Here is a 27998-nt window from a genome sequence, read left to right as displayed (position 1 = left end):
CAGAAGGGGGCGTGTGCGCGCGTTACATCAACACCAGTTAACAGCCGCGCTGAGTGAATCCACTCCATAAATACCAATACTGATGTTTATATCATCTAGAAACGTCGTATCGCCTCACAATTTGAAAAATAAACTTGTTTTGATTTTTACAAATGCCACGCTTATTTATTGTGAAGTTTGATGTGGACTGCTGTTTACGCCTGTAAAATCCTGACGATTATTAACGGGTAAATGCGACTTGACTTCAGAAGTGGGAAATATGCGAAAAGACGTGAGGATTCTGCTGGTTGGAGAACGTAAGTCTCTTATTAATGGAATGGTGTCCTTGTTTGTTACGAAACGACCGTAACCAAAATAATTGAACCTTAAAATGAAATCAACATCATTTACACACTTCCACTGAATTATTGAGCTTATAGGTGATATAAATGTTGGAAATTGTTGCAGTGTAACATGAAATCGCAGTTTTGTCTGATGACAAGGTTACTGTACTGTCACTGCAGACTGTTATAACCTGCTCTTGCAATGGCTTCATAACAGTAACATTGAACATTGACTCATTTGGTTAGATTTATGTGTGACAATATGAAACAAGATGAGAGGGTTTGTGAACTTAATACAGTATTTAGTCAACGTTTTTGAGCATCTTTACGTGTCCGTTTCAGTCTGTTTCAAATTACCATACTGTTTAGGACTAGGTAAACTGCTGTTCACTACGTAGATTTTTTGGCTTAGCAGACAGCCCACTATCTTTTACAAAAACTGTCTTGGTAGCCAGCTCACTGGGTTTACAGAAGGTTTTCTTGGTAGGCACTAGGCAGCTCACTAGGTTTACAGAATGACATCTAGGTAGGCAACATTTGCAAAATGCAATGTGTAAAAATAATAACTTAAAGGGATAGTTCACCCAAAAATGAAAAATCTGTCATCATTTACTCACCCTTATGTTATTCCAGACATGTAAGAGTTTCTTTAAACACCAAAGAAGATATTTTGAAGAATAATGGTAACCAGACAATTGATGGTAACCAGACAATTGATGGTAGCCACTGACTTCCATTAGTATTTCAAATGGAAGTCAATGGCTACCTTCAACAGAAACTCGTACAGGTTTGGAACAACATAAGGGTGAGTAAATTATGACTGAATTTTCATTTTTGGGTGAACTATCCCTTTAAGGGTTCTGACTCCTAAAACATTAAGATCTGTTGTGGTCCATGAAGACCTGTTTACAATAAAAGGAAGGATAGGTTTAGCTGTGACAGGTTTTTTTTTATAGAATGCAAAAGGTTGGTAAATATCGTAGTTTGCCAAACTCAAATGTATTTGCCTATCTGATGATGATCTCTGTTAACTTATTTATGAGTTTTATGACCATAAGAGGGTTTCATCTGGCTTTAAAGTAGACCTGGTAGCCTGTAACATTATGATAGGACGTCCCCAGTCCCCACTAAAATATAAATTAAAATTGCATGAGGAATTCTCGTGTCTAGGTTACATTAAGGATTTCAGGGTTGATCAGGTTGATCTGTGGAGATGAGGAAACCGGTAATGCTCTTTTATTTGTCTGTGTGTATAAACAGCCAAAGTGGGGAAGACATCCCTGATCATGTCATTGGTCAGTGAGGAGTTCCCGGCTGTGGTATGTATTATTATTTCCATTACAGTCTCTGGAAAAATGATTGTTCTGACTTTATTATTTGCAACAGTGTCAACAGTGTTTGGTGTCAGTATGGATGTTTTTGTCATAATAGGTTCCTTATAGAGCTGAGGAAATCACTATACCAGCAGATGTCACACCAGAGAGAGTCCCCACTCATATAGTGGACTACTCAGGTATTAAACCAGCAATTGAATTATGTAGGCTACTATAGTTCAATGGCCGATACTGATGTATTGATTGATTTTATGATATCAAAAGCACAACATTATTGACTTTCTTTTGGATTGTCTATTTACACTGTGCAGCTAGCACAGCAAATACTGCCAATAGCCCATCTTGTGGCAAAGGCTACTTTAGGGGTTTGTGTAAGGGGATGACTTCAGGGATAGGGACAAATAAGTTTTCAAAAAGGCAGCATCCATTTATTACTTTTATAAATATAATATATAAACTTTTAATGCATAATGTTTTATAACATACTATGTTACACTGTTTCTGTCACTATTTGCTCTATGCACTATTAGTATTTACACAAAAATACCTTTTTTTTTTTGCTATTCGAACTTACTGTAAATAGCCTCTATTGCTCTGTGCACTTAGTGCAAATAACCTGTCTTTTTGAAATCTAAAATTAACTAACTTTTTTATTTTTAGTAAATATTTGTATTATTATTATTGAATGGAGAGGAGATAACAATGTTTTTTTTTTATATGCACAGAAGCTGAACAGACAGATGAACAACTGTATCAAGAGATATCAAAGGTGAGATGTGGATTCACAACACTCAGTGATTTTTTTTGTCGTTGATATTTTCAGAGAAATTATATTTGTGTCCCTCTTTAGGCCAATGTTATATGTATAGTCTACTCTGTGAACAACAAGAAGTCTATTGAGAAGGTGAGAGAACTTGATCATACATTCTAGTCTTCATGATATAAGTCAGAATAACTTAATCTTTCATTAGAATAATCAGTAATTTGATCCATGATTTCCAAATCTGTCTGATACTACAATTTACACATTTTACATTCAATTAACAATTTATATATTTTATTTACTCTTATATGTTACAAGTAAAGACCTGTTCATATCAAGAACAATAACTATGAAGATATATAACTATATTACAGCATCCACACCAACTCATTTATTATAACTAGTTTTGCTGCAGGTATGTTGTATGCTACTTTAAATGATCAAGCTCTTTAAAGTGGATTCTGGTTGGCTGTCAATGTTTTATCATTCACCAGCTGGTAAAAATCATTCTGAAAGTGACTATAACAATATTGTTCCTTCCTGCTGTTATTGTTATAGTTGTGATGTGGATTCTGATAGAATTAAAATTATTATTAAATCTTTATAATTATCGTTATAATTATCCTTGGTCAAGTCAAGTCATCTTCATTTATATAGCGCTTTTAACAATGTAGATTACAGAGATACAGAGATAAACGTATAATTTAAGGTAACAGAGAGTGTTTTGGCTTTATAGCGGTTCTTTAATAAAGTTATTTTCCAGCTAAAGTTAGTTTTGATTGATTCGCTTCCGTCGCAACTATCATTTGTTATTAAATTTGGGGCCGCTAAGACGACACCATTCTCTCTACACAGACTTTAAATGCGAACCTGTGAGAAACGCTGATGGCGGTCACATGCGCATTAAGAATTGGTTCTATAGCTATGTGCGTTTGAATATATGTGCGCAGGTTTGGAATTCCCTACAAACCAAGCCTAAACAAAGTACTGGTGTTTCCTTATAATTTTTGATACAGAATTTTATTTTATTTTATGAATTCGGGGTAGATACGGGAATTATTGAGTTTCCCCACAACGCCTTGGTGTGAACAGGTCTTTCTATAGCTTTCAGATTTTGAAAATAATGTCATTGTCACAGGTGACAAGTCACTGGATTCCCCTGATAAATGAGAGAACAGACAAAGATAGCAGGTAGGTACCCGCTGGTATTACCTTCTGATGGGACGATCTTCTGAACTCCTTTCTCACATTTGGCTCCCGTGTATTGCATAAATACAAAAGAGACCAAGATAAATGCCATTACAGTAAACACTACTGGTGCTCAGATTAATAGTAAACTATAATAAAAAGGAAAGTGGACTACGTGGCAGTTTTTAATCATTTTTGTGTATCATTGAAAATAATTTGTCACACTAAACTAATTGGTTAACTAATAATTTTATTATATATTTGTATGGTAAATGGTGTTATCAGAATGCACTGTCATCAGTTTGCCTAAAAGAACAACATTCTGATTGGGGCTGAACGATATGGACAAAATTTCATATCTCGATTTTCATGCCAGATATCTCGATATCGATACAATACGATATGCCTACGTAAGTACTAAAAAAAACAATACATTTAGAGTTTGTAAAATACACACTGATGTCTATAGAAGAGGTAATAATAATCCTTTCCATTATAATTCGACACGTTTTATTCATATCAGATACACATTGTGTAAGTAACTTCAATGTTTACTCTATTCTATTCCCAGTTCACCAGCCACTTACTTTTAAGTATTTCGGGAGAAGTGGATGAATTCACGTGTTGTAAACATAGAGGTTGTAAATCCAACAGATCCGATTCTCTGAACTGCGTCTGCGGCACAAACTAACACGGCGGCGCCCATCGCGCATACAGCTGAACTAACGCGATCGTTATAAAGGTGTTTAAACAACAATATACTTCCACTTGCATGTATTTGACAATCGGAATATCAGATATTTCATGCCATAGCTAACACATTTGTGAATATTCTGAATAAAAAAGGAAAAATGACATAAAGGAAGATCATCATTCATTCAACGCTGTTGCTGCTGCGGTGTGTCACGTGACAAGCAATGACGCGTCACCATGGAAACGCCGCCCCCCTCTCACAATATAGTTCCCACGTCCCTGGTAGTGTGTGCGCGCTGGCTTTAGCGGTGCATTCAAGGGCACTCGTAAAACTGATGTTTGTTGTGACTGCCAGAGTTGTATGCAGGGCGAGCGCGGAGAGGGAAAATCTATATCGTCTATATCGTTGCTTTTTTTGTTAGTAATATCTTGAAAGTTCATATCTCGATATAGATACGATAACGATATATCGTTCAGCCCTAATTCTGATGCTTTACGCAAAATTTACGTCAGAACAGTTTTACTAATACTTAAAAAAAAAAAAAACAAAAAAAAAAAGCCTGTATTTTATGATTGAGGCCCAAAGTTTGCCAAACTTTGAGTGACTGTTGGTTATTGCACATTCGAATGGGCAGTAACTAAAATGCGTGGGAGAAAGAAAAGAAAAGAAAAACCGCCGTGGGAAATGCGTTCAAGTGCATAATTGGCAATTGGCTCACTGCCTTTATAATGTGGCACTGCACCGAATGACAATTCCTCTGAATATTTTTTCTTCTAGACCGTTGACTGCATCGTCGGAACAAGCCCGGCATAGAAAACAAAAAAGTTTGAGAACCACTGGTTTAAATAGCCCTATATATGTCACCAGAGACAAGCCGTTACAGGAAGATCCTGTTATGACATTTCAAAATGTTTTTTATTTTTTATAATTGAAACATATACATGGATGAATTGTTCACAATAAAATCAATAACATGCATTTAGAAAACAGATAGTAAGTCAGAATTTTCATTTGATGCTGACTTGAAATTCTTGGCAGTGTGTGCAATAACACCCCTGGTCTATGGTATACTAAAAATAGCCAGAAACTGTTTACCTTTTTGTGTGTGTGTGTGTGTTTGTTTGTTTGTGTGTGTTTAAGGGTTCCTCTGATCCTTGTGGGGAATAAATCTGATCTGGTTGAACACAGCAGTATGGAGACTGTCCTTCCCATCATGAACAAATACACAGAGATAGAGACTTGTGTGGAGGTATGTCGAGCCATGCTGAATGTCTCCTTAAGCGACACACTTAAAGGGTCATTTCACCCATTTGAACATTGTTTTTTATTTAAAGTGGGTCATATATGTAGTCGAAATGTAAAATAATTTTTGAATTTGGTGCCTTCGTGACCGAGAAAAGACAAAAAATAACTTCAGAACGCATTTGTATGAAAGACAACAACTCCCACAATGCACCACATTGCACAGCTCCGCAAGCCACTCCCACTAATCCAGAAAGCGCATATCTGCCTATAAGAGAAATCACTCTTCCGTCTACAAGGCTAGCTACCACCAGAGCTTGAAATTCATTTCACATTCACACAAAATGTCTAGTTAGTTGGCGAACTCATATAGTGCATTACTCCTCGTTTGTATTTCTTTTGAAAAGGTGAATTATTGCATGGTACCTGGATGTTCAGTCAGAACATATGCGGTGCGAAACTAGGATAGTTCACAACACAAACGTCCGTGTCCTCGTCTGATTCAGAGATTTCGTCCAGGAGAAATTGTCATCGTTGAAATTCTTTGCCGCAGACGGACTCTATCTCTGTGTTCATAGCGGTTCGTTGCTGCATAGTGAGATCACCGGCGCCACCGGTCCGCCCTAACTCGAGCCAGTCCGGGCTCCTCGTCCGCGGCAGGCAGGTCTTCTGCCTCGGCTGCTCTTCGCTATAATGCGGCTTGTAAAGGTAGCCACAAACACCTGATTCAAGCATCAGACTTCCGAAATCCTCTTCCTCTAGTCTATATCATATTGAGCACTCTCCTCCGCTATTGTCATAACTGTACATCTGTCTCCACAGCGCCTGTTAGCTTAGCTTCAAACAAGATGGAGGATATTGCTTTCAGTTTCAGAGAGTAAAGTCCCACCCACTGATCTGTAATAGGTCTGTAGCGTGAGCGCGCCCCACCCTGGGAAAGATGAGAAACTAGTGTCTGTAGTCTTAACAGAAATCCCCCCCTCTAACACTTCCTCCTACAATGACGCAAAATGACGATTTTTGCGTCATTGTAGGAGGAAGTGTAAGAGGTAAATAACAGATTTCTCCCGTCTCAGGGGAAAATGAGAGAGTGTTGCACGACCATTCAATAGAATGACTGGGTTTCTAACAATGCAAAGCTTAATGCAAATGGGTGAAGTGTCCCTTTAACGACTGTAAGGCCGATTATGAATGTAATTTGATACTTAAAACTGATCATTCCCAAACACGCCGAGTCAGACACAGTTGTGTTCAGTCGGTGTTTAAAATCTGCTCCAGTTGTTGGAAACAGTCTAAGTGTTTTCAGTTCAGTCTTAGAATGTTTCAGCTAGTCGTTAAGTGTGTCCCCGGCATTACCCTGATATCTTCTTTAACTATCAAATGGGTCATGTGCATTCAGATTATAATCTGAATGTTGTGTGAATTCCAGTAAAATCAATTAATTCATGACAAAAAAAAAAAAAAAAAAAAGGGGTGTACATAAATGGTCTATGGTCTGTCTATGGTCAAGTGAGATCTAAAGATTTGAACTATTCATTTATGTTTTTTTAACTATTGAACTTTGTGGGTTTAACGTGGTTTAACAATTTCACCTTTTTTGCTAAATTCTCTGTTGCTATTTGTCTGGTTCATAGGTGAATTCCTTATGATTCACTGTAGGGATTTACACTGCAATTTTGTTAAAGGTCCCATGACATGAAAATTTCACTTTATGAGGTTTTTTAACATTAATTTGAGTTCCCCTAGCCTGCCTATGGTCCCCCAGTGGCTAGACATTTTTATAGGTGTAAACCAAGCCCTGGGTATTTTTGAGAAAATGAAAGCTCAGACGGGCGAATCTAGATTCTTCCCTATACAGTGAGGAAAATAAGTATTTGAACACCCTGCTATTTTGCAAGTTCTCCCACTTAGAAATCATGGAGGGGTCTGAAATTGTCATCGTAGGTGCATGTCCACTGTGAGAGACATAATCTAAAAAAAAAAAATCCAGAAATCACAATATATGATTTTTTAACTATTTATTTGTATGATACAGCTGCAAATAAGTATTTGAACACCTGTCTATCAGCTAGAATTCTGACCCTCAAAGACCTGTTAGTCTGCCTTTAAAATGTCCACCTCCACTCCATTTATTATCCTAAATTAGATGCACCTGTTTGAGGTTGTTAGCTGCATAAAGACACCTGTCCACCCCATACAATCAGTAAGAATCCAACTACTAACATGGCCAAGACCAAAGAGCTGTCCAAAGACACTAGAGACAAAATTGTACACCTCCACAAGGCTGGAAAGGGCTACGGGGAAATTGCCAAGCAGCTTGGTGAAAAAAGGTCCACTGTTGGAGCAATCATTAGAAAATGGAAGAAGCTAAACATGACTGTCAATCTCCCTCGGACTGGGGCTCCATGCAAGATCTCACCTCGTGGGGTCTCAATGATCCTAAGAAAGGTGAGAAATCAGCCCAGAACTACACGGGAGGAGCTGGTCAATGACCTGAAAAGAGCTGGGACCACCGTTTCCAAGGTTACTGTTGGTAATACACTAAGACGTCATGGTTTGAAATCATGCATGGCACGGAAGGTTCCCCTGCTTAAACCAGCACATGTCAAGGCCCGTCTTAAGTTTGCCAATGACCATTTGGATGATCCAGAGGAGTCATGGGAGAAAGTCATGTGGTCAGATGAGACCAAAATAGAACTTTTTGGTCATAATTCCACTAAACGTGTTTGGAGGAAGAAGAATGATGAGTACCATTCCAAGAACACCATCCCTACTGTGAAGCATGGGGGTGGTAGCATCATGCTTTGGGGGTGTTTTTCTGCACATGGGACAGGGCGACTGCACTGTATTAAGGAGAGGATGACCGGGGCCATGTATTGCGAGATTTTGGGGAACAACCTCCTTCCCTCAGTTAGAGCATTGAAGATGGGTCGAGGCTGGGTCTTCCAACATGATAATGACCCAAAGCACACAGCCAGGATAACCAAGGAGTGGCTCTGTAAGAAGCATATCAAGGTTCTGGCGTGGCCTAGCCAGTCTCCAGACCTAAACCCAATAGAGAATCTTTGGAGGGAGCTCAAACTCCATGTTTCTCAGCGACAGCCCAGAAACCTGACTGATCTAGAGAAGATCTGTGTTGAGGAGTGGGCCAAAATCCCTCCTGCAGTGTGTGCAAACCTGGTGAAAAACTACAGGAAACGTTTGTACGTTGTAATTGCCTCTGTAATTGCGAACAAAGGCTACTGTACCAAATATTAACATTGATTTTCTCAGGTGTTCAAATACTTATTTGCAGCTGTATCATACAAATAAATAGTTAAAAAATCATACATTGTGATTTCTGGGTTTTTTTTTTTTTTTAGATTGTCTCTCACAGTGGACATGCACCTATGATGACAATTTCAGACCCCTCCATGATTTCTACTTGCAAAATAGCAGGGTGTTCAAATACTTATTTTTCTTCACTGTATCGTCATAAGGGGAAAGGTTACCTCCCCTTTCTCTTCTTTGCCCGCAAAGAGAATTTGGCCCGCCCATGAGAAAATGAGCTGCGCGAGCGTGATATTTTTTTTTCCTCGAGAGACATCATGGCTTGCAAACGAGCGAAGCATGGCAGTTGCTCAGTGTTTGGATGTAAAAAGAACACAAAAGTATTTTTTTAGTTCCTTCATCCGAGCCTCTGAAGAACCAGTGGGTTATGTGAATTTCTGATTGTGTAATTGTTCAAGTTCAGACAGATAATCTTTCTCTCAAAGTCGTTCAATACTGTTTATGCATCAGTATATCAAGCCAGTGACTAAAATATCAACTTCACATCGTTTGTCTTGGTAGGATGAAAATAATCTTGTTTAAACTGTGATTAAAATATATACAGAAAGCGATCAAAGAACAATCCCTTTCCAATCGCCCAAGCTGTCAATCACACAGCGCGAGTTTATCTGGACACTTGCCAAAACTCGTTATGAAATCAATGACGCTGTTACACTGCACAACAAAGCTCTTACTGTACTTACCTCATGTTTGCATTGGTGAAATCATTAGTGAGAGTGCAGAAACTGCGTTGCAATGATAAGATCTTCATTCACGCGTTCAACAGGCTGTCATCTGCTCAATGCTCATCACTGCAACCGTTTATGTGATGGGAATAGATCTAAATACTTAAACTTCTCACGATTCGTTAATCTCGATAGCTGTAATAGTAAAAACGTGTAATAGCTGTAATAGTAAAAGTTTTCGAGAGAGTTTCACCTGTAATGCTAGCTATTTCATATGCAAGCATGTCAGCCAATCACAGCAGTGGGCGTTTACACTGAAGTCTCACAGCAGACACGCCCTTTCAAACAGAGCGTTCAAATCAGAGGCTAAAATCAGGCAAGGAAAAATGCCTTTTATTTCTAAATGATTAAACAATTTTATCTTAAAAACATACTAACATTATAAGGGCACCCCAGGAAACATTATAAAATAATAAAATAATCCATGTCATGGGACCTTTAATCAAGCTAAAGTCTCTAGTTGTCACATTTGCAAATCGCTTAATATTATCTGGAAGTTTAAATCGCTCAGATAAAAAAAAAAAAAAAAAATCCTGTATTCCTGTCTTTTCTTTGACTGTGTATAACATTTATGCCTGGTTTCACAGACAAGGCTTAAGCTTAGTCCCAGACTAAAATGGATGTTTGAGCTGTCGTAACTGAAAGTATCTTGCATTGGCATAGCTTAAAATATGTCAGTGCCATTGTTTTGTTTCAAGATGCACACCAATAAAGTATTTTTCTAAGGCATGCTTATAAAAGCTACTTAAAGGGATAATTCACCCAAAAATTAAAATTGTCATCATTTACTCACCCTCATGTGGTTTCAAACCTGTATGAGTTTCTTTTGTTGAACCCAAAAGAAGATATTTTAAAGAAAGTTGGTAACCAGACAGTTGATGTTAGCCATTGACTTCCATAGTACTATTGGAAAAATACTATTGAAATCAATGGCTACCGTCAACTGCCTGGTTTTAATTGACAACATTTTCATTTTTGGGTGAACTATACCTTTAAATGTCCTTAATGTAGCTATATTTAAAGCTTACTCCTGGCTTAATGCCATATCTGTACAACCAGGGTTTTTATGTTTAATTTGCATCTTCTCTACTTCTTTTTTTAGTGTTCAGCCAAGAATCTGAAGAATATTTCAGAGTTGTTTTACTATGCACAGAAGGCTGTCCTTCACCCTACAGGGCCACTCTATTGTCCAGAGAAGAAAGAGGTCTGCACATCTTTGTGTATAAATATATTTTAATATGTAGTTGCATGAACCACACAGTACTTCATGTATGTGAAGTTTAAGTTGTTGTTTTTTTGGTTCACAGATGAGATCTGCCTGTGTTCGAGCATTGACACGAATCTTTAAGGTGTCAGATTTGGACAACAATGGTGTCCTCAATGATTATGAACTCACCTTTTTTCAGGTGAGATACCTGTTGTGTATGGCCTTTTAGGGTGCACAACACAATATGTGGTCACCCCCTTCTAATTAACAGGGTCATATCATGATGTTTTAGAGAATTGTTTGCTTCCTGTTTGTTACAACAATTTAGGGAGAACCCTTTTCTGCTCCTACATAACATTGGTGTACAAAGTGAGGTCTATAATGAAATAGTTTATTCGGGTGTGGAAGATCTTAACTGGCCTCCATAAAGCCAAGACCGGCCAAGACCTGAGCCACTTTCACAACATACTCTCTTGTTATTTCAAACACGCTTTCGTTCATCTTCGAAACACAAAATGAAAATATGAAGGAGGTGAAAAATATGAAAGATGGATATTTGATGTGCTCCATGTATGCATGCTGATCAATGTTTATAATACAAGCCACAATTAAATGTGTTTATCATATGGATTTCATTTACAACCTTTAACTTTTTGTAGCTTAAAAGTTTTGGTGAAATGGACTTTCACTGGAGAGACAGAGAGCTCTCAGGCTTTATTAAAAATGTCTCGAAGGTTAACTGAATTCTTATGGGTTTATAATGACTTGAGAGTGAGTAAATGATGACAGAATTTTCATTTTTTTGGGTGAACTACCCCTTTATGTTGTCGTATTCAATGTCATTGTCTGATTCTTATTTTTAGAGGACCTGTTTCAACACCCCACTAGCCCCACAAGCCCTAGAGGATGTAAAAAATGTTGTAAGTAAAAACCTGACAGATGGAGTGGATAACAATGGGCTCACTCTCAAAGGTACGGCTGCATTTGTGAAGCTTAACATTTGCATACTGCCCTGTGTTTGCTTAAATCTTCTTTCCCACAGGTTTCCTTTTCCTACATACTCTCTTCATCCAAAGAGGAAGGCATGAGACCACGTGGACGGTACTGCGGAGGTTTGGATATGATGACGATCTTGAGCTGCATCAGGACTACCTGTTTCCCCCGTAAGAAATACCACTTCCCATCAGTCACTCTTTCAGCAAGTCACATTCTCTTGTCATGGGTGGAAACAGCAGCGTCTTATTACACCTCATTTCTGATTTCTATTCAGTTGGCTTGTTTGAGGAGACCTCTGTAAATTTTCTGTTGGTTAGAACATACTGTAGATTTATATTCCTCAGGTTTGAAATACAGATGTTTTTACTGGGTCTTAGTTGTTCTGTTGGTTACATATTGTAATTGTGTCCACTGTTCATTACAAAAAGTTTTATAAATGAATTATTAATTTATTACATGTGAGTATGTGAGGGCACAAAATATCTTTTTTGACAAACAGATAAATGGTGCAAAAATAATGTAACTGCTCCCTTACAGTAATTAAAATCAAGCTTGAACTCTCTTAATCTGGAACTTTCTTAATCTACTTTGAACATTAGAGACTTTTCGGCAATCCCAATTTAATCCAACTATGCTAATCTGCTAATCTTACAGTTATCAACATCCGACTCTATGTTTACGTTCCTACAGGTTAAAAATACCACCGGACTGCACCACAGAGCTCAATCACAATGCTTACCTGTTTCTACAAAGCGTCTTTGACAAACATGATAAGGTACAAGTGGTTGACTTCCTCAGACATTGACTGAAAAAAAAAGTTTATCATAATATTATATTAACATATTTATTAAGATTATCCTATTTGATCCTGTTAAAATGTCTAGATAAAATGTCTGTCACAAATGTAGTGCTGGACTTAATTTGCTGTTTTCTGGATGATCATTTGTATCTTGTTTTTACTGAAGCTTGTTTGTTTCTGTTTTAGGACAGAGACTGTGCTTTGTCCCCTGAAGAGCTTATGGATCTGTTCAGTGTTTTCCCCTACATCCCCTGGGGACTGGATGTGAACAGTACAGTCTGCACTAATGACCAGGGCTGGATCACATATCAAGGCTATCTCTCTCAGTGGACGTGTGTATCAACCATGCCATGTGTCTTTGTGTCCTTAATGTTGTGAATATAATTATGTGTTTTTGAACAGTAGAATGAATCTATTGATCATTTACCTATTGATGATCTGTCTACCCTTTTGTTCATTTCTGTCTGGATGGTTCATCAGTTTATCAATTATCAATGTCATTTTTGCAGGTTAACAACTTACCTGGATGTCCAGCGATGTCTAGAATATCTTGGCTACCTTGGATACTCTATCATTGCTGAGCAGGAGTCTCAGGCATCTGCCATAACAGGTAAGTTAAAAGACATTTTTGCTATATACTGTATAACATATAATTATATACATATACAGTGGTGGCCAAAATTATTAAAACGGTAAGATTTTTTTAATGTTTTGAAAGTAGTCTCTTCTGCTCACCAAGGCTTAATTTATTTGATCCAAAATACAACAAAAACAGTAATATTGTGAAATATTTGTACAATTTAAAATAACTGTTTTCTATTTGAATATATTTTAAAGTGAAATTTATTCCTTTGATCAAATTTTAGCATCATTACTCCAGTATTAATAATTATAAATGTTTCTTGAGCATCAAATCATCATATTATAATGATTTCTGAAGGATCATGTGACACTGAAAGCTGGAATAATGATGCTGAAAATTCAGCTTTACCAACACAGAAATAAATTGCATTTTAAAATATATTTAAATAGAAAACAGTTATTTTAAATTGTAAAAATAGTTCACAATATTACTGTTTTTGCTGTATTTTGGATCAAATAAATGAAGCCTTGGTGAGCAGAAGAGACATTCTAATAATTTTGGCCACCACTGTATAATTACTACTTCGTGGTATTTTTTAGCAAAAAGTCTGTATTTTCAAATATGCATTAATTGAGTGTTTTTAAAAAAAGTGATTAGAAAATGACAGCATTTTCATCTTTGGGTGACCTGTTCATGAGTCACTGATCCCTCCTGTGGTTATTATGGTAATTGCAGATGCAGAAATCGAAAGTCAGTAATCCACTCGGTCCGTGTACTTTTTGACCATTTAATTTCCTGTTTGGAGAAAACGAGAAATGAAAACCAGCTCGTATATTCGTTTTTTAGTTTAGTTTAAAAAATGAAAAATGAGATTTTGGCTCTTTTTTTTTTTTGGTTTACAAATCAGTTTATGGGTTCGATATTTCATTTGCACACGTGGGCGGCACTGAAACTCCCCTTTCATCTGATTGGTCAAAATGCTTCACCTTCAGTAGGCTACGAGCTTTTCTTTCTGTCAGGCAGAATAAGAGTCAGTACAAGTGCGGCACTGACAAATGCACTTTAATAAAATAATGTCTGAAACCACCACTCACTGTTAACTACGCGCAATATTTGAAAGCAGAAATATGTTGCTGGTCACGTAATTTGTGCTGCTGCGACTTGCAAGCGACCCCAATAATGTGAGCCACAGTATATGACAGATTATTTTAGCATGATGTATTTCCCATTGATAAATAGAGTGCAAATAGTTCCGTCTCTTTGGATAAAAGGAAAGTGGAAATAAAAATCAATAACAGGCTGAACTGTACCATGATAATATGTCCGTAACATTTAGGGTACAACTCTCGTCTTTTATTTACATCAAAAGGCAGGTAGGCGTGTGTGACATGCAGGCTATAAATAATTTCGAGAATTGAATAGAAATTAAGTTTATATTTATGAATGTAAGCATGTGTAGCCTACTCAGTTCACATGAAAAGAAAGAGACAGAAAAGAGAGAAGCTAGAATCAGTGAACGTACATTAATACTGACAAAATTACCAGGTTTGGGATTAATTAAAATCATGTCGGTTGAAGAGCACGGCATACCTTTAAATGTTATTAGTTTTATTATAAAACTAATACAATTTTATTGCATACTGAATTGGTCGATGTTTCTCTGAGTTTTCTTTATTATGTTGGCTTAAGAAAGCCATATATTTAAATATTATTATTATTATTATTATTATTATGAGAAATTTAATCTGCCTAGAACTTTTATGTTTCACCAAACTCAGCTCAGACCTTCAGACTGGTCTGACTCGCTTATATCTTTTCTAACTGGTCAGACTTACTTTCCCAAAAAATCCATTGACTTGCATTATCTGAGCAATGAAAGCCGTACTACTTAATGCTGTCCACTAGAGGGGGTGACAGGATAATAAGTCTTTTCTATTCTCTTTCCCTGTTTGCATTAGTTTAAATGACAAATAAATGCATGAATTTCATTCATAAATAGGCCATATCTGTGTATCCACACTCTAGTTTATTTTAAGGTATGTTATTATGTTATATTATGTTATATGTTATTCACACTGGTTTTTGCATTTAATGTTTGTCCATCTGGAACTTTTATTTGTCATGAGATCTATATTTTTTTACTCAGCAAATTTGTTTTCCTTTCAAGTAGGCTATAGCCTACAAGTTATCCTGCTTTTTGCCATTGCTTGCCATTCTGCCCAGAATAAACAGTATTTTCTCCACACAAGATGTTTAAAAACCCTGCATGTAGTTTTTGTGAAGACGAGCACATATCTTACCAAGGTTCCAGGTCTGTTTAGGCTATTATAGTTTGTAATGCTTGTTATGTTCCTAAATTTATATAGGCCTAACACATTTAAACTAACTAACTATCTATCTATCTATCTATCTATCTATCTATCTATCTATCTATCTATCTATCTATCTATCTGTCTGTCTGTCTGTCTATCTGTCTGTCTGTCTCTCTGTCTGTCTGTCTGTCTGACTGACTGACTGAGCTTCCTTTGTAAATAAAATAAAAATTGATTTTTATTTCCACTTTCCTTTTATCCAAAGGGACGGAACTATTTGCACTGTATTTATCAATGGGAAATACATAATGCTAAAATAATCTGTCATATACTGTGGCTCACATTAATGGAGTCGCAGCAGCACGAATTACGTGACCAGCAACCGCCCACTTGTGCAAATGAAATATCGAACCCATAAACTGATTTCTAAACCACAAACGAAAAATCGAGCCAAAATCTGATTTTTCGATTAAAAAAAAAAAAAAAAAAAAAAAAAACGAATAACAAGCTGGTTTTCATTTCTCGTTATTCCATTACAAACAGGAAATGAAATGATCAAAAAGTACACGGACCCTACTCAAGTCAAATCACCTTTATTTATATAGCGCTTTATACAATACAGCTGTTTCAAAGCAGCGTCACAATAATATAGAGAAAAATAACAGAATCAATGTTGCAATCTTCATAAATTATGAGACAAATTCTTGATCTGTGATGTAGCCTGGAATTAAACCACACCCTGTTGATATCACTGTTTTCTGCAAAACTAACTAATTTACAGTTTTTCTCAATCACTTTGGAACAAATCTCAAATGAGGCTTTTTTTTCTCAAAACAATAGGTTCAGATCTCTGAACAATTAGTTTCTTGTTTACATCAGATTTGAATTTCTTATTGATTTAAGTAAATTGCATGTGCTTTGGCACCTGTGTGCAAAAGAGTAAGTACAATTGTCTACAATTTGCACAATGACTTAATGCACATGGCTTGTTGATCAAAACTGATGAGTTGATTCTACACAACTTCTAAACGTTCTTTCAACGTGTGAGCCATCCCATGCAAAATAATCCATTCATTGATCAAAATCTGTCAGACATGTTATATTCCATAAATATTTAAGACATGGAATGTTTAACCAACCAATCAAGTTTGTATTTTCACAGTACATTTTTTTTCTTCTATAAATGTGTTACATGTAAACTAAAAATTATTGTCATAAAAGAGCAATAGGAAGATATGTAACTAAGAAGATATGTACTGTATGTTAGAGAATAAGATAATAGAGTGTGTAAAAATGAACAAGCAACTGAGAATTTTCAGTTGACATAACACATTGCTGCAAAAATAAATGTACTATAAAAATACAAATGTTAATTTTCTTTTTGTGTACTACAGTTTACAGACATTCTTGTACAGTATAGAAAGCAGTTAGTCAGCAAAAAAGCAGGAAAAAAACATGAAATTTTATTATAAAAAATACTTCCATGGTGAAAAAGCATCATACATTTTGACCAGTGTGGCTCACACGATGACAAAAACACTTTTTATTTTGGTGCCCTTGGCCAATTTACTAACACCATAACTTGGTTTTGAAGCATGAATGAAATCTTTTAGGTGAGTTACTATGTTTTGCAGACATGCAATTGAGTTCTAATGTTCCAGCAAACACTTGTGACAGTTGAGCTTACAGTTTAGAGAATGTTAAGACTGTTTTGAAAAATGTGCCAAAGCTATTGAGAAAAACTGTAATAATTAATGATCTTTACAAGGGAACTGAATCAACATTGAACTGACTTCAGCCGAACATCAGCCGAAATGCATAATTTTCCCGTTATCACTGTAAAGCTGCTTTAAAACAATCTGTATTGTATAAAGCGCTAAACAAATAAAGGTGACCTGACTTTATTTACATTGTGCTTTGTACAATACAGATTGTTTTAAAGCAGCTTTACATCAGTGGGGATTTCTTTAAGACTGCAAGGGAAGCTCGGCTTCCCCTATAATGTCAACAAAATTAATGGTCAAATATGTACTATTATGTTAACATTTTATTGACTAAAAATGCGTTAGAAAACGTTAATCTCAAAGACGAGTTCGTTCAGAATCAGCTACATATAGCAGGTTGGCTGACTCGATCTCCTTCTCATACATTCCCGTAGCGACACAGACAGTGCATTTCCCTGTTGAAGCCCAGCGTCCATTGACTTCTATGGGGCTGCTCTGAAAAGTTTTTTTCAGCGCTTCGAAACTAGACGGTCATTGGATAAATGCTGCGATTATGTCCCGCCCACGGACGCTCAGCGTCTCAGGGGGTGAATGAGGAGTGGGCTGGCCCGGACTCCGGGCTTCCGCGTGATGATTGGAGGGGCTGCATCTCCTTTTGATTGACAGCGATTTCATACAATAAAAAGTCGCTGCCGCTGAAGCTATTGGAGCTCAGTCCCATCGCGGATTTTTCAAGTGATAGTCAAAAGACAAACTGCTGCTACCTCTTTCTTGGTATTTGCTTGTCGAAATTGCTAGCCATTTTTCATAATACATTTCACACAATTATACATTTATACCTTTATTATATTATTACTTATCCTATTAAATTTTTTATAATATTATTAGTAATAATTAAAACAATAATTATTAAAATAATTAAAAATAGCCTATATATTACTATTATTATTATACTTTATTATATTATTATTTATACCTTTATTATATTATTACATTTATACAATTATACCTAACTCTGCTGGCCATTGAGAGGACACACTGGTCAAGTCACTGGAAAAGACGCCTAGTTGGAACGATATAGGGTCACAGAGCATTTTCTTGAAAAGGAACGTTGGGCAGAATTTACGTATAAATAAATGGACAATTTTTATGATGTAGGCCGAAAATGAGCTTCCCCTCTTTGAAAGACCAGCAACCGCCACTGCTTTACATTGATAAACAGGAAAATAATGATCATTGATGCAAACAGATTTCAATTCTGCTATAAAACAGTTCTAAAAAATACAGCTAAATCAGTTCAGTCTTGATTCAGTTCAGTTCAATGACTGTGTAAAATTCATCATGACATTATTTATTTTATTTTAAAATTCATAAAAGATTAGTATGACAGCTGTGGTGTTGACAATGTTTTTGCTCATGCTAGTGACCCGTGATAAGAATCTCGACCTTCAGAAGAAACAGACGCAACGGAATGTATTTCGCTGTCATGTGTTTGGACTAACTGGAAGTGGCAAAACTGGTTTCCTGCAGGGCTTTCTCGGCAGAAACCTTGTGGTCAGTTACAAGAAAAACACTTCAATGTTTTTAAAAAACATTTTTAATTGAAAATCTATATAGACAGCTTACCTTCAAATAAGTATTTTTTGTTGCTAATGATATTGTGGAATTAAATGAGCAGTTTGGGTAACACTTTACAACAAAGTTAAGTTTGTTAAAATGTGCTACATCTAATGCATAAGGGATTATGTTGTTTGTTCATAGTACGAACATTAAGTAATTTGTTCATAGCTCAGCTGTTGCACAGTTTGATTTCATCAGAGCTACTCTGTCTAGAAATTAGAGGAACAACAGCAACATGATTTTGAAATATTTTGCATGCTTATCTGTGGTAGGGTATTATTTGCAATTTATTCATTAAAAAATGTGACATTGTCATGATTGTTGTTTATTTACTGTCTGTTCCTCACAGCATCAGAGGACAATAAGAGAAGAGCATAAATCATATTATGCAATCAGCACTGCACATGTGTACGGACAGGAGAAGTACTTGTTGGTAAATAGTTTTTTCTTACAGAATCTTACACATTAGAGGTTTTTTTTTTTTTTCAGTTTGTGGAACTAGTTTCTGAACACTCTTTTCAAAAAGTATAGACTAATTTGCTACTGGTTCCATCGAGATTTTCCTTTGGGGTTTTCCACTTTGTGAGTAAAATAAGGTCTGTGATAAACATAACTTGACGATTCTTGAATGTTTTGCTCTACCATGTAAACTGCACACACTCACACCCCAAACGCTCTTATCTAGATACTTCAAAATTCACATTTTCGCTATAGGTGTGTGTGTAATTTATGCTGTAGAGCAAAATGTCCAAGTATCATCAAGTTATATTTACCACAGACCTTCTTTTTCTCATAAATTGAAAAACTCCAGTATAAAACCCCACATGAAAATCTTGAGGAAACCACAGGCGAATAAGGTTTTCTGGGTTTTGACAGAAGACTAATTCCGTCTATTGCAGTTCCTCAAACCATTTGAACTTACATCATGCATTTAATCCATTTAAAGAGTTTAGAAAATTGACCACCATTTATCATTATTTGTACAATTTATCAGTTTTTCGAAAAGTAAACTGAATCTTTGTTCAGTAAACTTTGTTCTAAGTTCCTGCTTTTCTTTCAGCTTCACGAAGTCTTTCCAGATTTTGATTTCCTGTCTGAGACAGAACTTTCATGTGATGTTGTGTGTCTGATCTATGATGTCAGCAACCCCTGCTCTTTTGAGTACTGCTCACGAATCTTCAAGGTTTGCTATATTGACACAGTGTTTACACTTTGATGTCAATTTTTTTGCTATCTAAAGAAAAAAGCATAGCCAATACTATGCTGTCTGTTTAATAGAGAGAGCAATAAGTTCACATTTGTGGTAATGTTCCTTTATGACTAATTTAAACATCCTATATTCTGCATGTATTCTGATATAAGTGTTCTAAATGCACATTTTACCTCATTTCCCAGCAACACTTCATGGACAGTAAGACTCCATGTATGCTGATTGCCGCAAAGTCAGACCTGCCAGAAACAAAGCAGCAATACTGCATGACTCCACTGGAATTCTGCCGCAAGCACAAGATGCCTCCGCCTCAGTCCTATACCTGTAACACAGCTGCGGCTCCCAGCAAAGACATCTTCATCAAACTCACCACCATGGCCGTGTACCCGTAAGTGTGTTTAAATTGTCCACAATTATAATATTTATTAGGGTATTATTTTAACACATTTGTAGCACAGTAGAGTTTGCCTCTGCTTGTTAATTCCTTTTAGGGTGTTTTAAAGGGCACCTATTATGACTTTTCACAAGATGTAAAATAAGTCTCTGGTGTGCCCAGAGTATGTATGTGAAGTTTAAGCTCAAAATACCCAACAGATCATTTTTTACAGCATGTTTAAATTGTATTTTTTTGGGGCTCAGAAAAACGCGCTGTTTTGGTGTGTGCCCTTTAAATGCAAATTAACTACTGCTGCACGGCCCAGGGGGCGGAGCCTCACGAGCTTGCGCTTCAGTCAGGACAATCTCATCTGATAATATCAGAACAGAAACTCTCAGTTGCGGTGTTCATTTCGACTCGGAGTCGGACAATAATGGCCACAGAGCCAGAGAATATAAGCTATATGGAGGTAGAACAGGTATAGTTTAGTTTAATTATGGTTATAACTTATTTGTCATCTGCTTTTATCCACTAATACAAGCCTGCTGTAGCAAAACCCGTCCGAATGATGACCAAAATATACTGACGAGTTCAGTGAAGTTTATTGTACATCACACAAAAGATGAGCGTTAGTTTTACTCCAGAGAATCTCTGTAAGAGCTGAATAAACATAAGAAGTGAGCATTAAAGTCTTATCCATAAACTCTCTCTCCCTTTCATTATCATCAACATTCACAGCGAAGTACACAAAACACTCGTTACAACTAACAGTAAACAAATATACACACCTTTTCAGTGGATGCTAAATAAACTGGTAAACCTTATATCCGTAAAATGACTTGATGAGCTGTGATAAAGAGTGCGCTCTCACTTTCATCTCTGCTGTGATCAGTAACGTTAGTCCTGTCGCTCCGGAGACTGTAAGCTTGATCACAAACAGTACAGATCCATCCTCGAGTAACAACGGGAGTAAATGAAGACTGCTATGTTCATTCTTACATCCATCAACAACACACCTCAATCGCTTAGGAGACATTCTTGTCTACAGCTGCTCAAGCGTTGAACAATGGCGGACTCTGTCCAGCTCACTCAGGGCAGGTCTATGCTCAAACTGAAGTGTCACTCAACAGTCGTGGGAGGGGCCTGCTCAATTCTACGTCACATTGCGCCGAATCTGAGAACAGCTCATTCTGAGACAGTGCTTATGATTTATTGAATTGTAAAAAAAACACTGGGTGGATTTTTATCATTCTAGGGTGGTTTTGCTCACACACTGCCAACACACATTTATGTTCAAACACCATGTAAAAGTGAATTTTGCCTAATAGGTGCCCTTTAAGACAAATGACTTATTACTATAAATTACTATTTTTGAATTCTCTCCGTTATCTCTGTTAACTCTTTCCCCGCCATTGATGGAAATTTCCATCATTTATGAGACAACGCTTCCCTGCCATTGACGGAGTTTTCCGGCTTTCCGTGTTTTTACTGTTATATGGTGAGGGCCGCTATTAGACATCTTCTGAAAGAGTACTGAATCTCCCGATCAAAAGACATGTGAAAAAGAAGCAGAAACAAGCAATCATATGTAAGCGGATGCATATAAAATAATGCGATCATCAACATTAAACAGCATATAAATCAAATGTTACCGAATGAAATGTCAACCCAGGAAGAGCTATAGGACTGTGCAAGCATTTGGGGGTGTTGATGGACCTGATCTACTCCATCTGTGTTTTGATCATCGTTCTGAATCCGATCTAGATGTAGCCTTTGACAAAAACCCGATTTTTGGAGTGAAGAGTGCATTAAAAGCTGTAAATAAAATGTTTTTTTTGTTTGTTTAAAAGCAGATAGTCTGTTCTTTCTTTTGAGATATTGCATGATCAGATATTCATTCAACAAGATATTTTGGGGGCCATTAAACTTTTGTGAAAATTATCAAAAATGCTGGCGCTGGCTGGCAAATTGTTTCAAAAATGCTGGCGGGGAAAGAGTTAATTTACTGCTCTTGTTTATCTCTCAGGGTAATTTTTCCAAATGCAGATACAGTAACTATAAAAATAGTACATGGTCAGGTGGTTTACTCAGAAGCGAGTCAGTTTGTGAAGTCCCCAGCATGTGATATAATTTTTTCCTCCGTTTTGTAAGACAGCAAAGGAGAAAACAACAGAGAATGTTACACTTGTTAGTAGTTTAAAAAAACTTGAGGAACGCTTAAATTGACAATGTGCTTTTAATCGTTTCACTTTTTCCCTTTATCTGTTAACTCAGAAGTATATCTTGTTTCTTAGAAATGCCTCATTTCTGTCATGTGCTTGTATCTTTCTGTGTTGGCAGCCATGCGCGTCTGCGCTGCATGTGTACCTGTAACAGGTGCACTTTCTGTCTGTGTCAGAACTTCCTCAACTCTGAGCTTGTGCAGACGGTTCGGACCAAACTCTACACTGTCGTCTTTAGCAGGTTCTCAGGATGCTTTTATCTTGCTTCATTGCTTTTCCTCTTTGTTTTTTACTTATATCTTCTGCATTTATCTTTATTCATTTAGTTTTTTTCTCCATTACTCTCATGCTGATTCACATTAATTTTCTTTCATTCAGCTTTTTGGTTTGACCTGGCATAATGTGCTAATAAACTTTTGAATATACTATATAGTCATAATACTATATAGATTATATGAAAATGCATTGTGGAGAGGCCCTCTAGGCAACAGAGCTGCTGCAGTTATGATCTTCTGTGGACTGTCACCTCTTTTCAGAGTTGGGCTGTAGATTTTTGGATGGGTTACCAAGCATTTTTGGATACTTTTTCAATTCAGTCCTGCTTATTTGTGTAGCAGTTTTCAGAAAGTATTGTTCCAAAGGAGATTTACAAAGAATAGTGTCTCACAAATTCCCCCAATGAACAAGCAAAATGACAAGGAAAAAACTCCCCAAGACTCTCATGCTGGGGAAGCCCACCTCCTTATGCTTTATACAAACATTAATGCCTGCATACAAACACATGTTATTTTGAGGATTAGCTGTATTAATGGTAATATTCACAGTTGTTTTTTTTGTGTGTGTGTAATTAGACCTAATGATTATAATGACTTATATTAAAAAAACAAACCATGCAACATGCAACTAGTAGGGATATACCCTTTGCATATTCCACATATGGCTGGTCTTGAGACTGTCATGGCGAAGGGGGTCACAGGTGTGGATTTTGGGTTGCTTGAGTGAATTGAGCACTTTCCTGCACATTCTACATGCTTCTTAAATTCAATATCTTGTCATCCTCACCTGACTTGCAACTTGTGACATGCAGCAATTTAGTTTCTCATTTTCACACAAGGTTTAAGTTGCAACACAGTGATTCAGCTATTACCCTTTACCCTCTCTATTTCCTCTTCTTAAAGTTTCTTTGTGTTCTCCATCTGTCCTTGCCATTTCTTGACTCTGAAATTGTCATCTTTCTTCATCTTTGACTGAGTTTTGTAACATTTTAGTGTCAAGCTTTTCCTCCTTTTCTTTCAATAACACTGTTTGTATATTATATTTATTTATTTTAATTCTTTGGTTTGTCACTTTTCGGGCATCGTTCACTAAACTTGTGTTTCAGTTTTCCCTACAGAATGTTCCTAAATGTTTTATTTGTAATTATCTTAAGTTGCAGCCACGTAACTGTATAATTAGTACAGTTCTAAATGCAAGCTATTAAACATTAATTGAACATTTTTCTCTTCATTTGTATTTGCTCTTTTTTAGGCATATTACCCATTCTGACCTGAAGAGCTCTACATTTTGGCTCCGAGCGAGTGTTGGAGCCACTGTTTGTGCTGTTCTAGGCTTTGCCATGTACAGAGCCCTCCTCAGATCTCGATGAGCAGACCCTAAAACTTACATCCCTCACTTCCTGTCTGCCCTAGCTATCTCCCATTTGCAGAAGATTCAATAGAAACAGGAATATTTCGTTTTTAAGAAAGAATGCACGATGCATCATAGCTGTTATATTTCTATTTATTGTCAAATGTACATTCCCGCGTCTTGAGACTCTATTTGAGACATAAAACTATAAAGTTTTTCTTTAAACATGATAGAAGCAAATTGTAAATATGTACATGATAGATAATATTTATTTGTTGCCATGTGAATAAAACATATAGCATTCATATTTAAAGCAAACAAAATGCCACACTTTGCTCTCACTTTTATCTCAAACTGTCAGATAGACTGTTAGCGATCTGTGGTCCACTGTTTTTGAACTAAAACCAACCAAGTGGCGGACAAGACCGGAAGCCTGTCTGTGAAACTGTGGGAACACTTAATCTAAACTTTATTTGCATGCTTTGTTTTACAAAATGTCTGAAAAATTCAATGTCTTTATCATCGGCTTTTTTTCCCTTTCAATAAACAGGTCCTGCAACATTATTTTGTGATATTGCAAATATTTTTACATGGAAACTACCATTCTGTTCTTATTCAGTTCCACACAAGGGATAAAAACAAACGGCAAATAAAGATATTGTCAGTGTGTACCTAAGAAATACTAAATACTTTGTCTTTTATCATATAATATATACATTTTATACTTTAAAAAAGCAATTCATTTCTGTATAAAAAGGATACAAGCTGAGATTCTGTTTTTGTAGCAATAAAATTACATGTCTTAAAAGTACCTTTAACAAAGAGGTATAGATGAAAGATGAAAAGACCAATTTTATGCTATCAAACACCTTTTAATGCTGATGATTCAGGAAAATCTTGTGGGTCAGCTAAAGCATCATTATGAACGTCAACACTCGAGTAGAGTGACTTCTTATTCACTAAATTTCGTTGAATCAATTAACATAGAGGTTTCCCTTGTTTAACAAAGTGGCCACAGAGCTGTTCGCTTCTTCCAGTTTTGCAATATCAGTTTGACAGATTGTGGCTTTTCTTTTGGTCGGCCGCACCCCAGTCATCTCCTCGTAAACAGGAACTACAGGCTGAGGCTTTCTGCCGTTGGGCCTTTTACACTGTATGTGAGAGGAAATTGGTATAAGGGAGGGTTTAACTGAATAAACCATATATGGTTAGAAAGACACCACCTTTAAACCACGTATTTGCTGGAAAATCGCTGTCAACAGTGTCAGGATTTTTTTTTTTTTTTTTCATTTTTGATTTTGTTGAACCAATATAACAATTAAACATTATATTGTAAAATAAAGTTGCAATGAAACTTTCAGATGTGTTCTTTCTCACATTATAATTTTATTATTATTTTATTATAATCATTGACATATTCCCCAATGATGGGGTCCCTAATATTAGGGACCACTTTTTTGAGGAGGAGGAAAAAAAAGGTCTATGGACCTATTGTTATATACACTTTCTTCAATGTTTGCCTAAAGAACAACCTAAACAGGGTGGCACATCTTACCCCACTCTCCCCTATCCATTGAATTTAAAAACAAACTTAAAACTAAAAACTTACACAGTAAGCTGTAGCGAGAGTGAAAACCAGAATCCCCAGCAGACATGCAGCTCCAGAGATCACATACAGCAATGACAGGTAGCTTAAACAATCACACGATTGCAATGGCTCATGAGCTGCAACACAGTCACAACAAACACAATCTCAATAAAGGAACATGCAATACTACTGTATATAATGCATTGTATTTCCACAGCTCTCATGGTTATTTCCATTTTATTTTAAGATATGATGCTGATATTGTGATCAGCCATCAATGAATATACATTATATATATATATATATATATATATATATATATATATATATGTATTTATTTTGCACAGACACAGATATCTGCCTTTATCTGACCTATAAATCAGTCAATAAGAAATAGGCTGAACACATGTAAAGTGGGTTATATGTTTCGTTTATGTTATTTGTATCGCACACATATATAAGTAGGAGCCAAAAGAATTATGCACAAAATGTATCTCTTTTTCAGTAAATGCACTAGGAAGGTTTCAGCCCAAGTTTCTAATATTTAAATGTTCAGTCTTAGGTTCTGTAACAATCATCTGCAAATAAAAAAGAACAGCACACAAAAAAGAACAAATGCTTTTGTGGTTTCTGCTTCCCATATGAGTAATTTGAGACTTTCACTGTTTGACTGGATCAGATTGTCAAGTTTCACTCACAGTAGCCTACGTTGATACATAAACAGGGGTAGCAAATTGCAAGTAATCTAATGTAGATCTAATTGTGGATTTGAAAATCTTTCATTCCAGTTTAACATGACTAGCATGTTGACTGAAAGATTCGAATACTACAAGCTAATGCACTGAAAAATAACAGTAATCAATCTGTTCCTGTTGAGGTTTACTAATTGATTATCCTACATTTGTATCCAAAGGTTACACACCACACTGCATGAAAATAATGCACTGAGTTAACTATTTACTGTTGAAAATGAAGCACGTCTGTATGATTTCTGTTTGTTAAGGTGATGGCATTAAATGCAAGATTAACCTATTTTGTCTATCCACTGTTTGGACGAGACATCACAATAGACCTGGATCTAGACTGTTTTATGTAAACATATTTGAAAGTAATATAAATAAAGGTCACCTACAGAAGTCTTCAACATAGATTAGGAAATCCATCTTGCCAGGGATATTCTTATCATGTGGAAGACTGCCATAGTAGAATTCACAGTGGTACACGTCTGTGTCCTGACCCTGCAGGTTTGAGATTGTCAGATGAACTGTGTGGTTGTACAGCTTATCACGTACTGTGATGCGATCCTTTTCCTCAGATTTAGTGATGGTTGGTAATAATCCTTCAGAAAGATACAGTACTTGTCTGGACTGCAGCAACCTGCGTTCCAGTGAAAAGGCGAATGGTTTTCCCTCCTTATTGGTTGATTCGCAGGAAATGTCAATGGATGAATTTCTTACTCTGTGGATATAAACAATACCTCCATGTGCTGAGGTGAAATGGCTACAAGTTAGTAACATTTGTATAGATGAATCACATGTATTGAAAAATTAATGAAAGTTAGACATTAATAGAACTGCTTAAGACTGCTAAAATAAAATCCAACAAGTCTTTTGAGTATACGTTTGATAAACTTTAAATAAACATTAGCTTCACTCCTGATCATTTTATGTAACAGTGTATTAGTCCGTCTTCAAATTATCTTAACAAAAAAACACTAACAAAAAGGTTAGAACCAGTATGGAATTTAACTTACCATTTACAGAGGGCGTGATAAGAAACAAGAGAACAACATGAGCATACTTCAAACCTAACATTATGAAAGAGGAAATTAATTGAGAGACCAGTGACTGTGGTAAGAAAGTCAAAACTGTCTGTAACAAAGAAATAATCTCAGATGAACATGAGGAGAGTGTTTTGACTCCACCTTGAATGGGGTGTGGGGTGTGGGGTTTGGGGCCCTTTAAAGAACAAGAGGAAAAAGAAACCAGCATTAGGTGGTTTGTCAACTTCAGTTAATCTACGGTTTCACAACGATTTTTGCATACAGTCATCTTCACTTTGTTAAATAACTCAAAAGTGTAATATGTTTGATAATATTTACACATGGAACCATGAATATGAAAGTACAAATCAATC

At 36.3% G+C, this 27998-nt stretch overlaps 2 protein-coding genes across 6 annotated transcripts; one reads left to right on the top strand and one right to left on the bottom strand.

Moving 5' to 3' along the window:
• The first annotated feature begins 1 nt into the window (after position 1).
• Positions 2-24838, top strand: rhot1b (ras homolog family member T1). 4 transcript variants are annotated; one of them, XM_081381723.1, is made up of 20 exons: positions 2-296; positions 1584-1642; positions 1755-1836; positions 2383-2426; positions 2508-2561; positions 3559-3611; positions 5443-5551; positions 10702-10803; positions 10907-11005; positions 11670-11778; positions 11849-11969; positions 12493-12577; positions 12788-12933; positions 13111-13211; positions 18644-18774; positions 19190-19273; positions 19901-20023; positions 20236-20438; positions 22767-22889; positions 24176-24838. In XM_081381723.1, the coding sequence occupies exons 1-20, from the start codon at positions 260-262 to the stop codon at positions 24291-24293; spliced, it is 1983 nt and encodes a 660-aa protein (XP_081237849.1). In that variant the 5' UTR covers positions 2-259; the 3' UTR covers positions 24294-24838. The 4 variants fall into 4 exon arrangements, with proteins under 4 accessions (XP_081237849.1, XP_081237850.1, XP_081237851.1 ...); XM_081381725.1 differs by having other exon boundaries at positions 25-296; positions 5080-5551; XM_081381724.1 differs by lacking the exon at positions 22767-22889 and having other exon boundaries at positions 6-296.
• cd7al (cd7 antigen-like) lies at positions 24526-27985 on the bottom strand. 2 transcript variants are annotated; one of them, XM_081381732.1, is made up of 5 exons: positions 27787-27985; positions 27616-27669; positions 26995-27348; positions 25884-25999; positions 24526-25425 (listed from the first exon to the last, which is right to left on the bottom strand). In XM_081381732.1, the coding sequence occupies exons 1-5, from the start codon at positions 27851-27853 to the stop codon at positions 25249-25251; spliced, it is 768 nt and encodes a 255-aa protein (XP_081237858.1). In that variant the 5' UTR covers positions 27854-27985; the 3' UTR covers positions 24526-25248. The 2 variants fall into 2 exon arrangements, with proteins under 2 accessions (XP_081237858.1, XP_081237857.1); XM_081381731.1 differs by having other exon boundaries at positions 27616-27985.
• Between the last annotated feature and the right edge of the window lie 13 nt (positions 27986-27998).

This window comes from Scardinius erythrophthalmus, assembly GCF_964197995.2.
Source record: "Scardinius erythrophthalmus genome assembly, chromosome: 12".
NCBI lineage: Eukaryota > Metazoa > Chordata > Actinopteri > Cypriniformes > Leuciscidae > Scardinius > Scardinius erythrophthalmus.
This window is presented reverse-complemented; position numbering and strand designations above follow the sequence as displayed.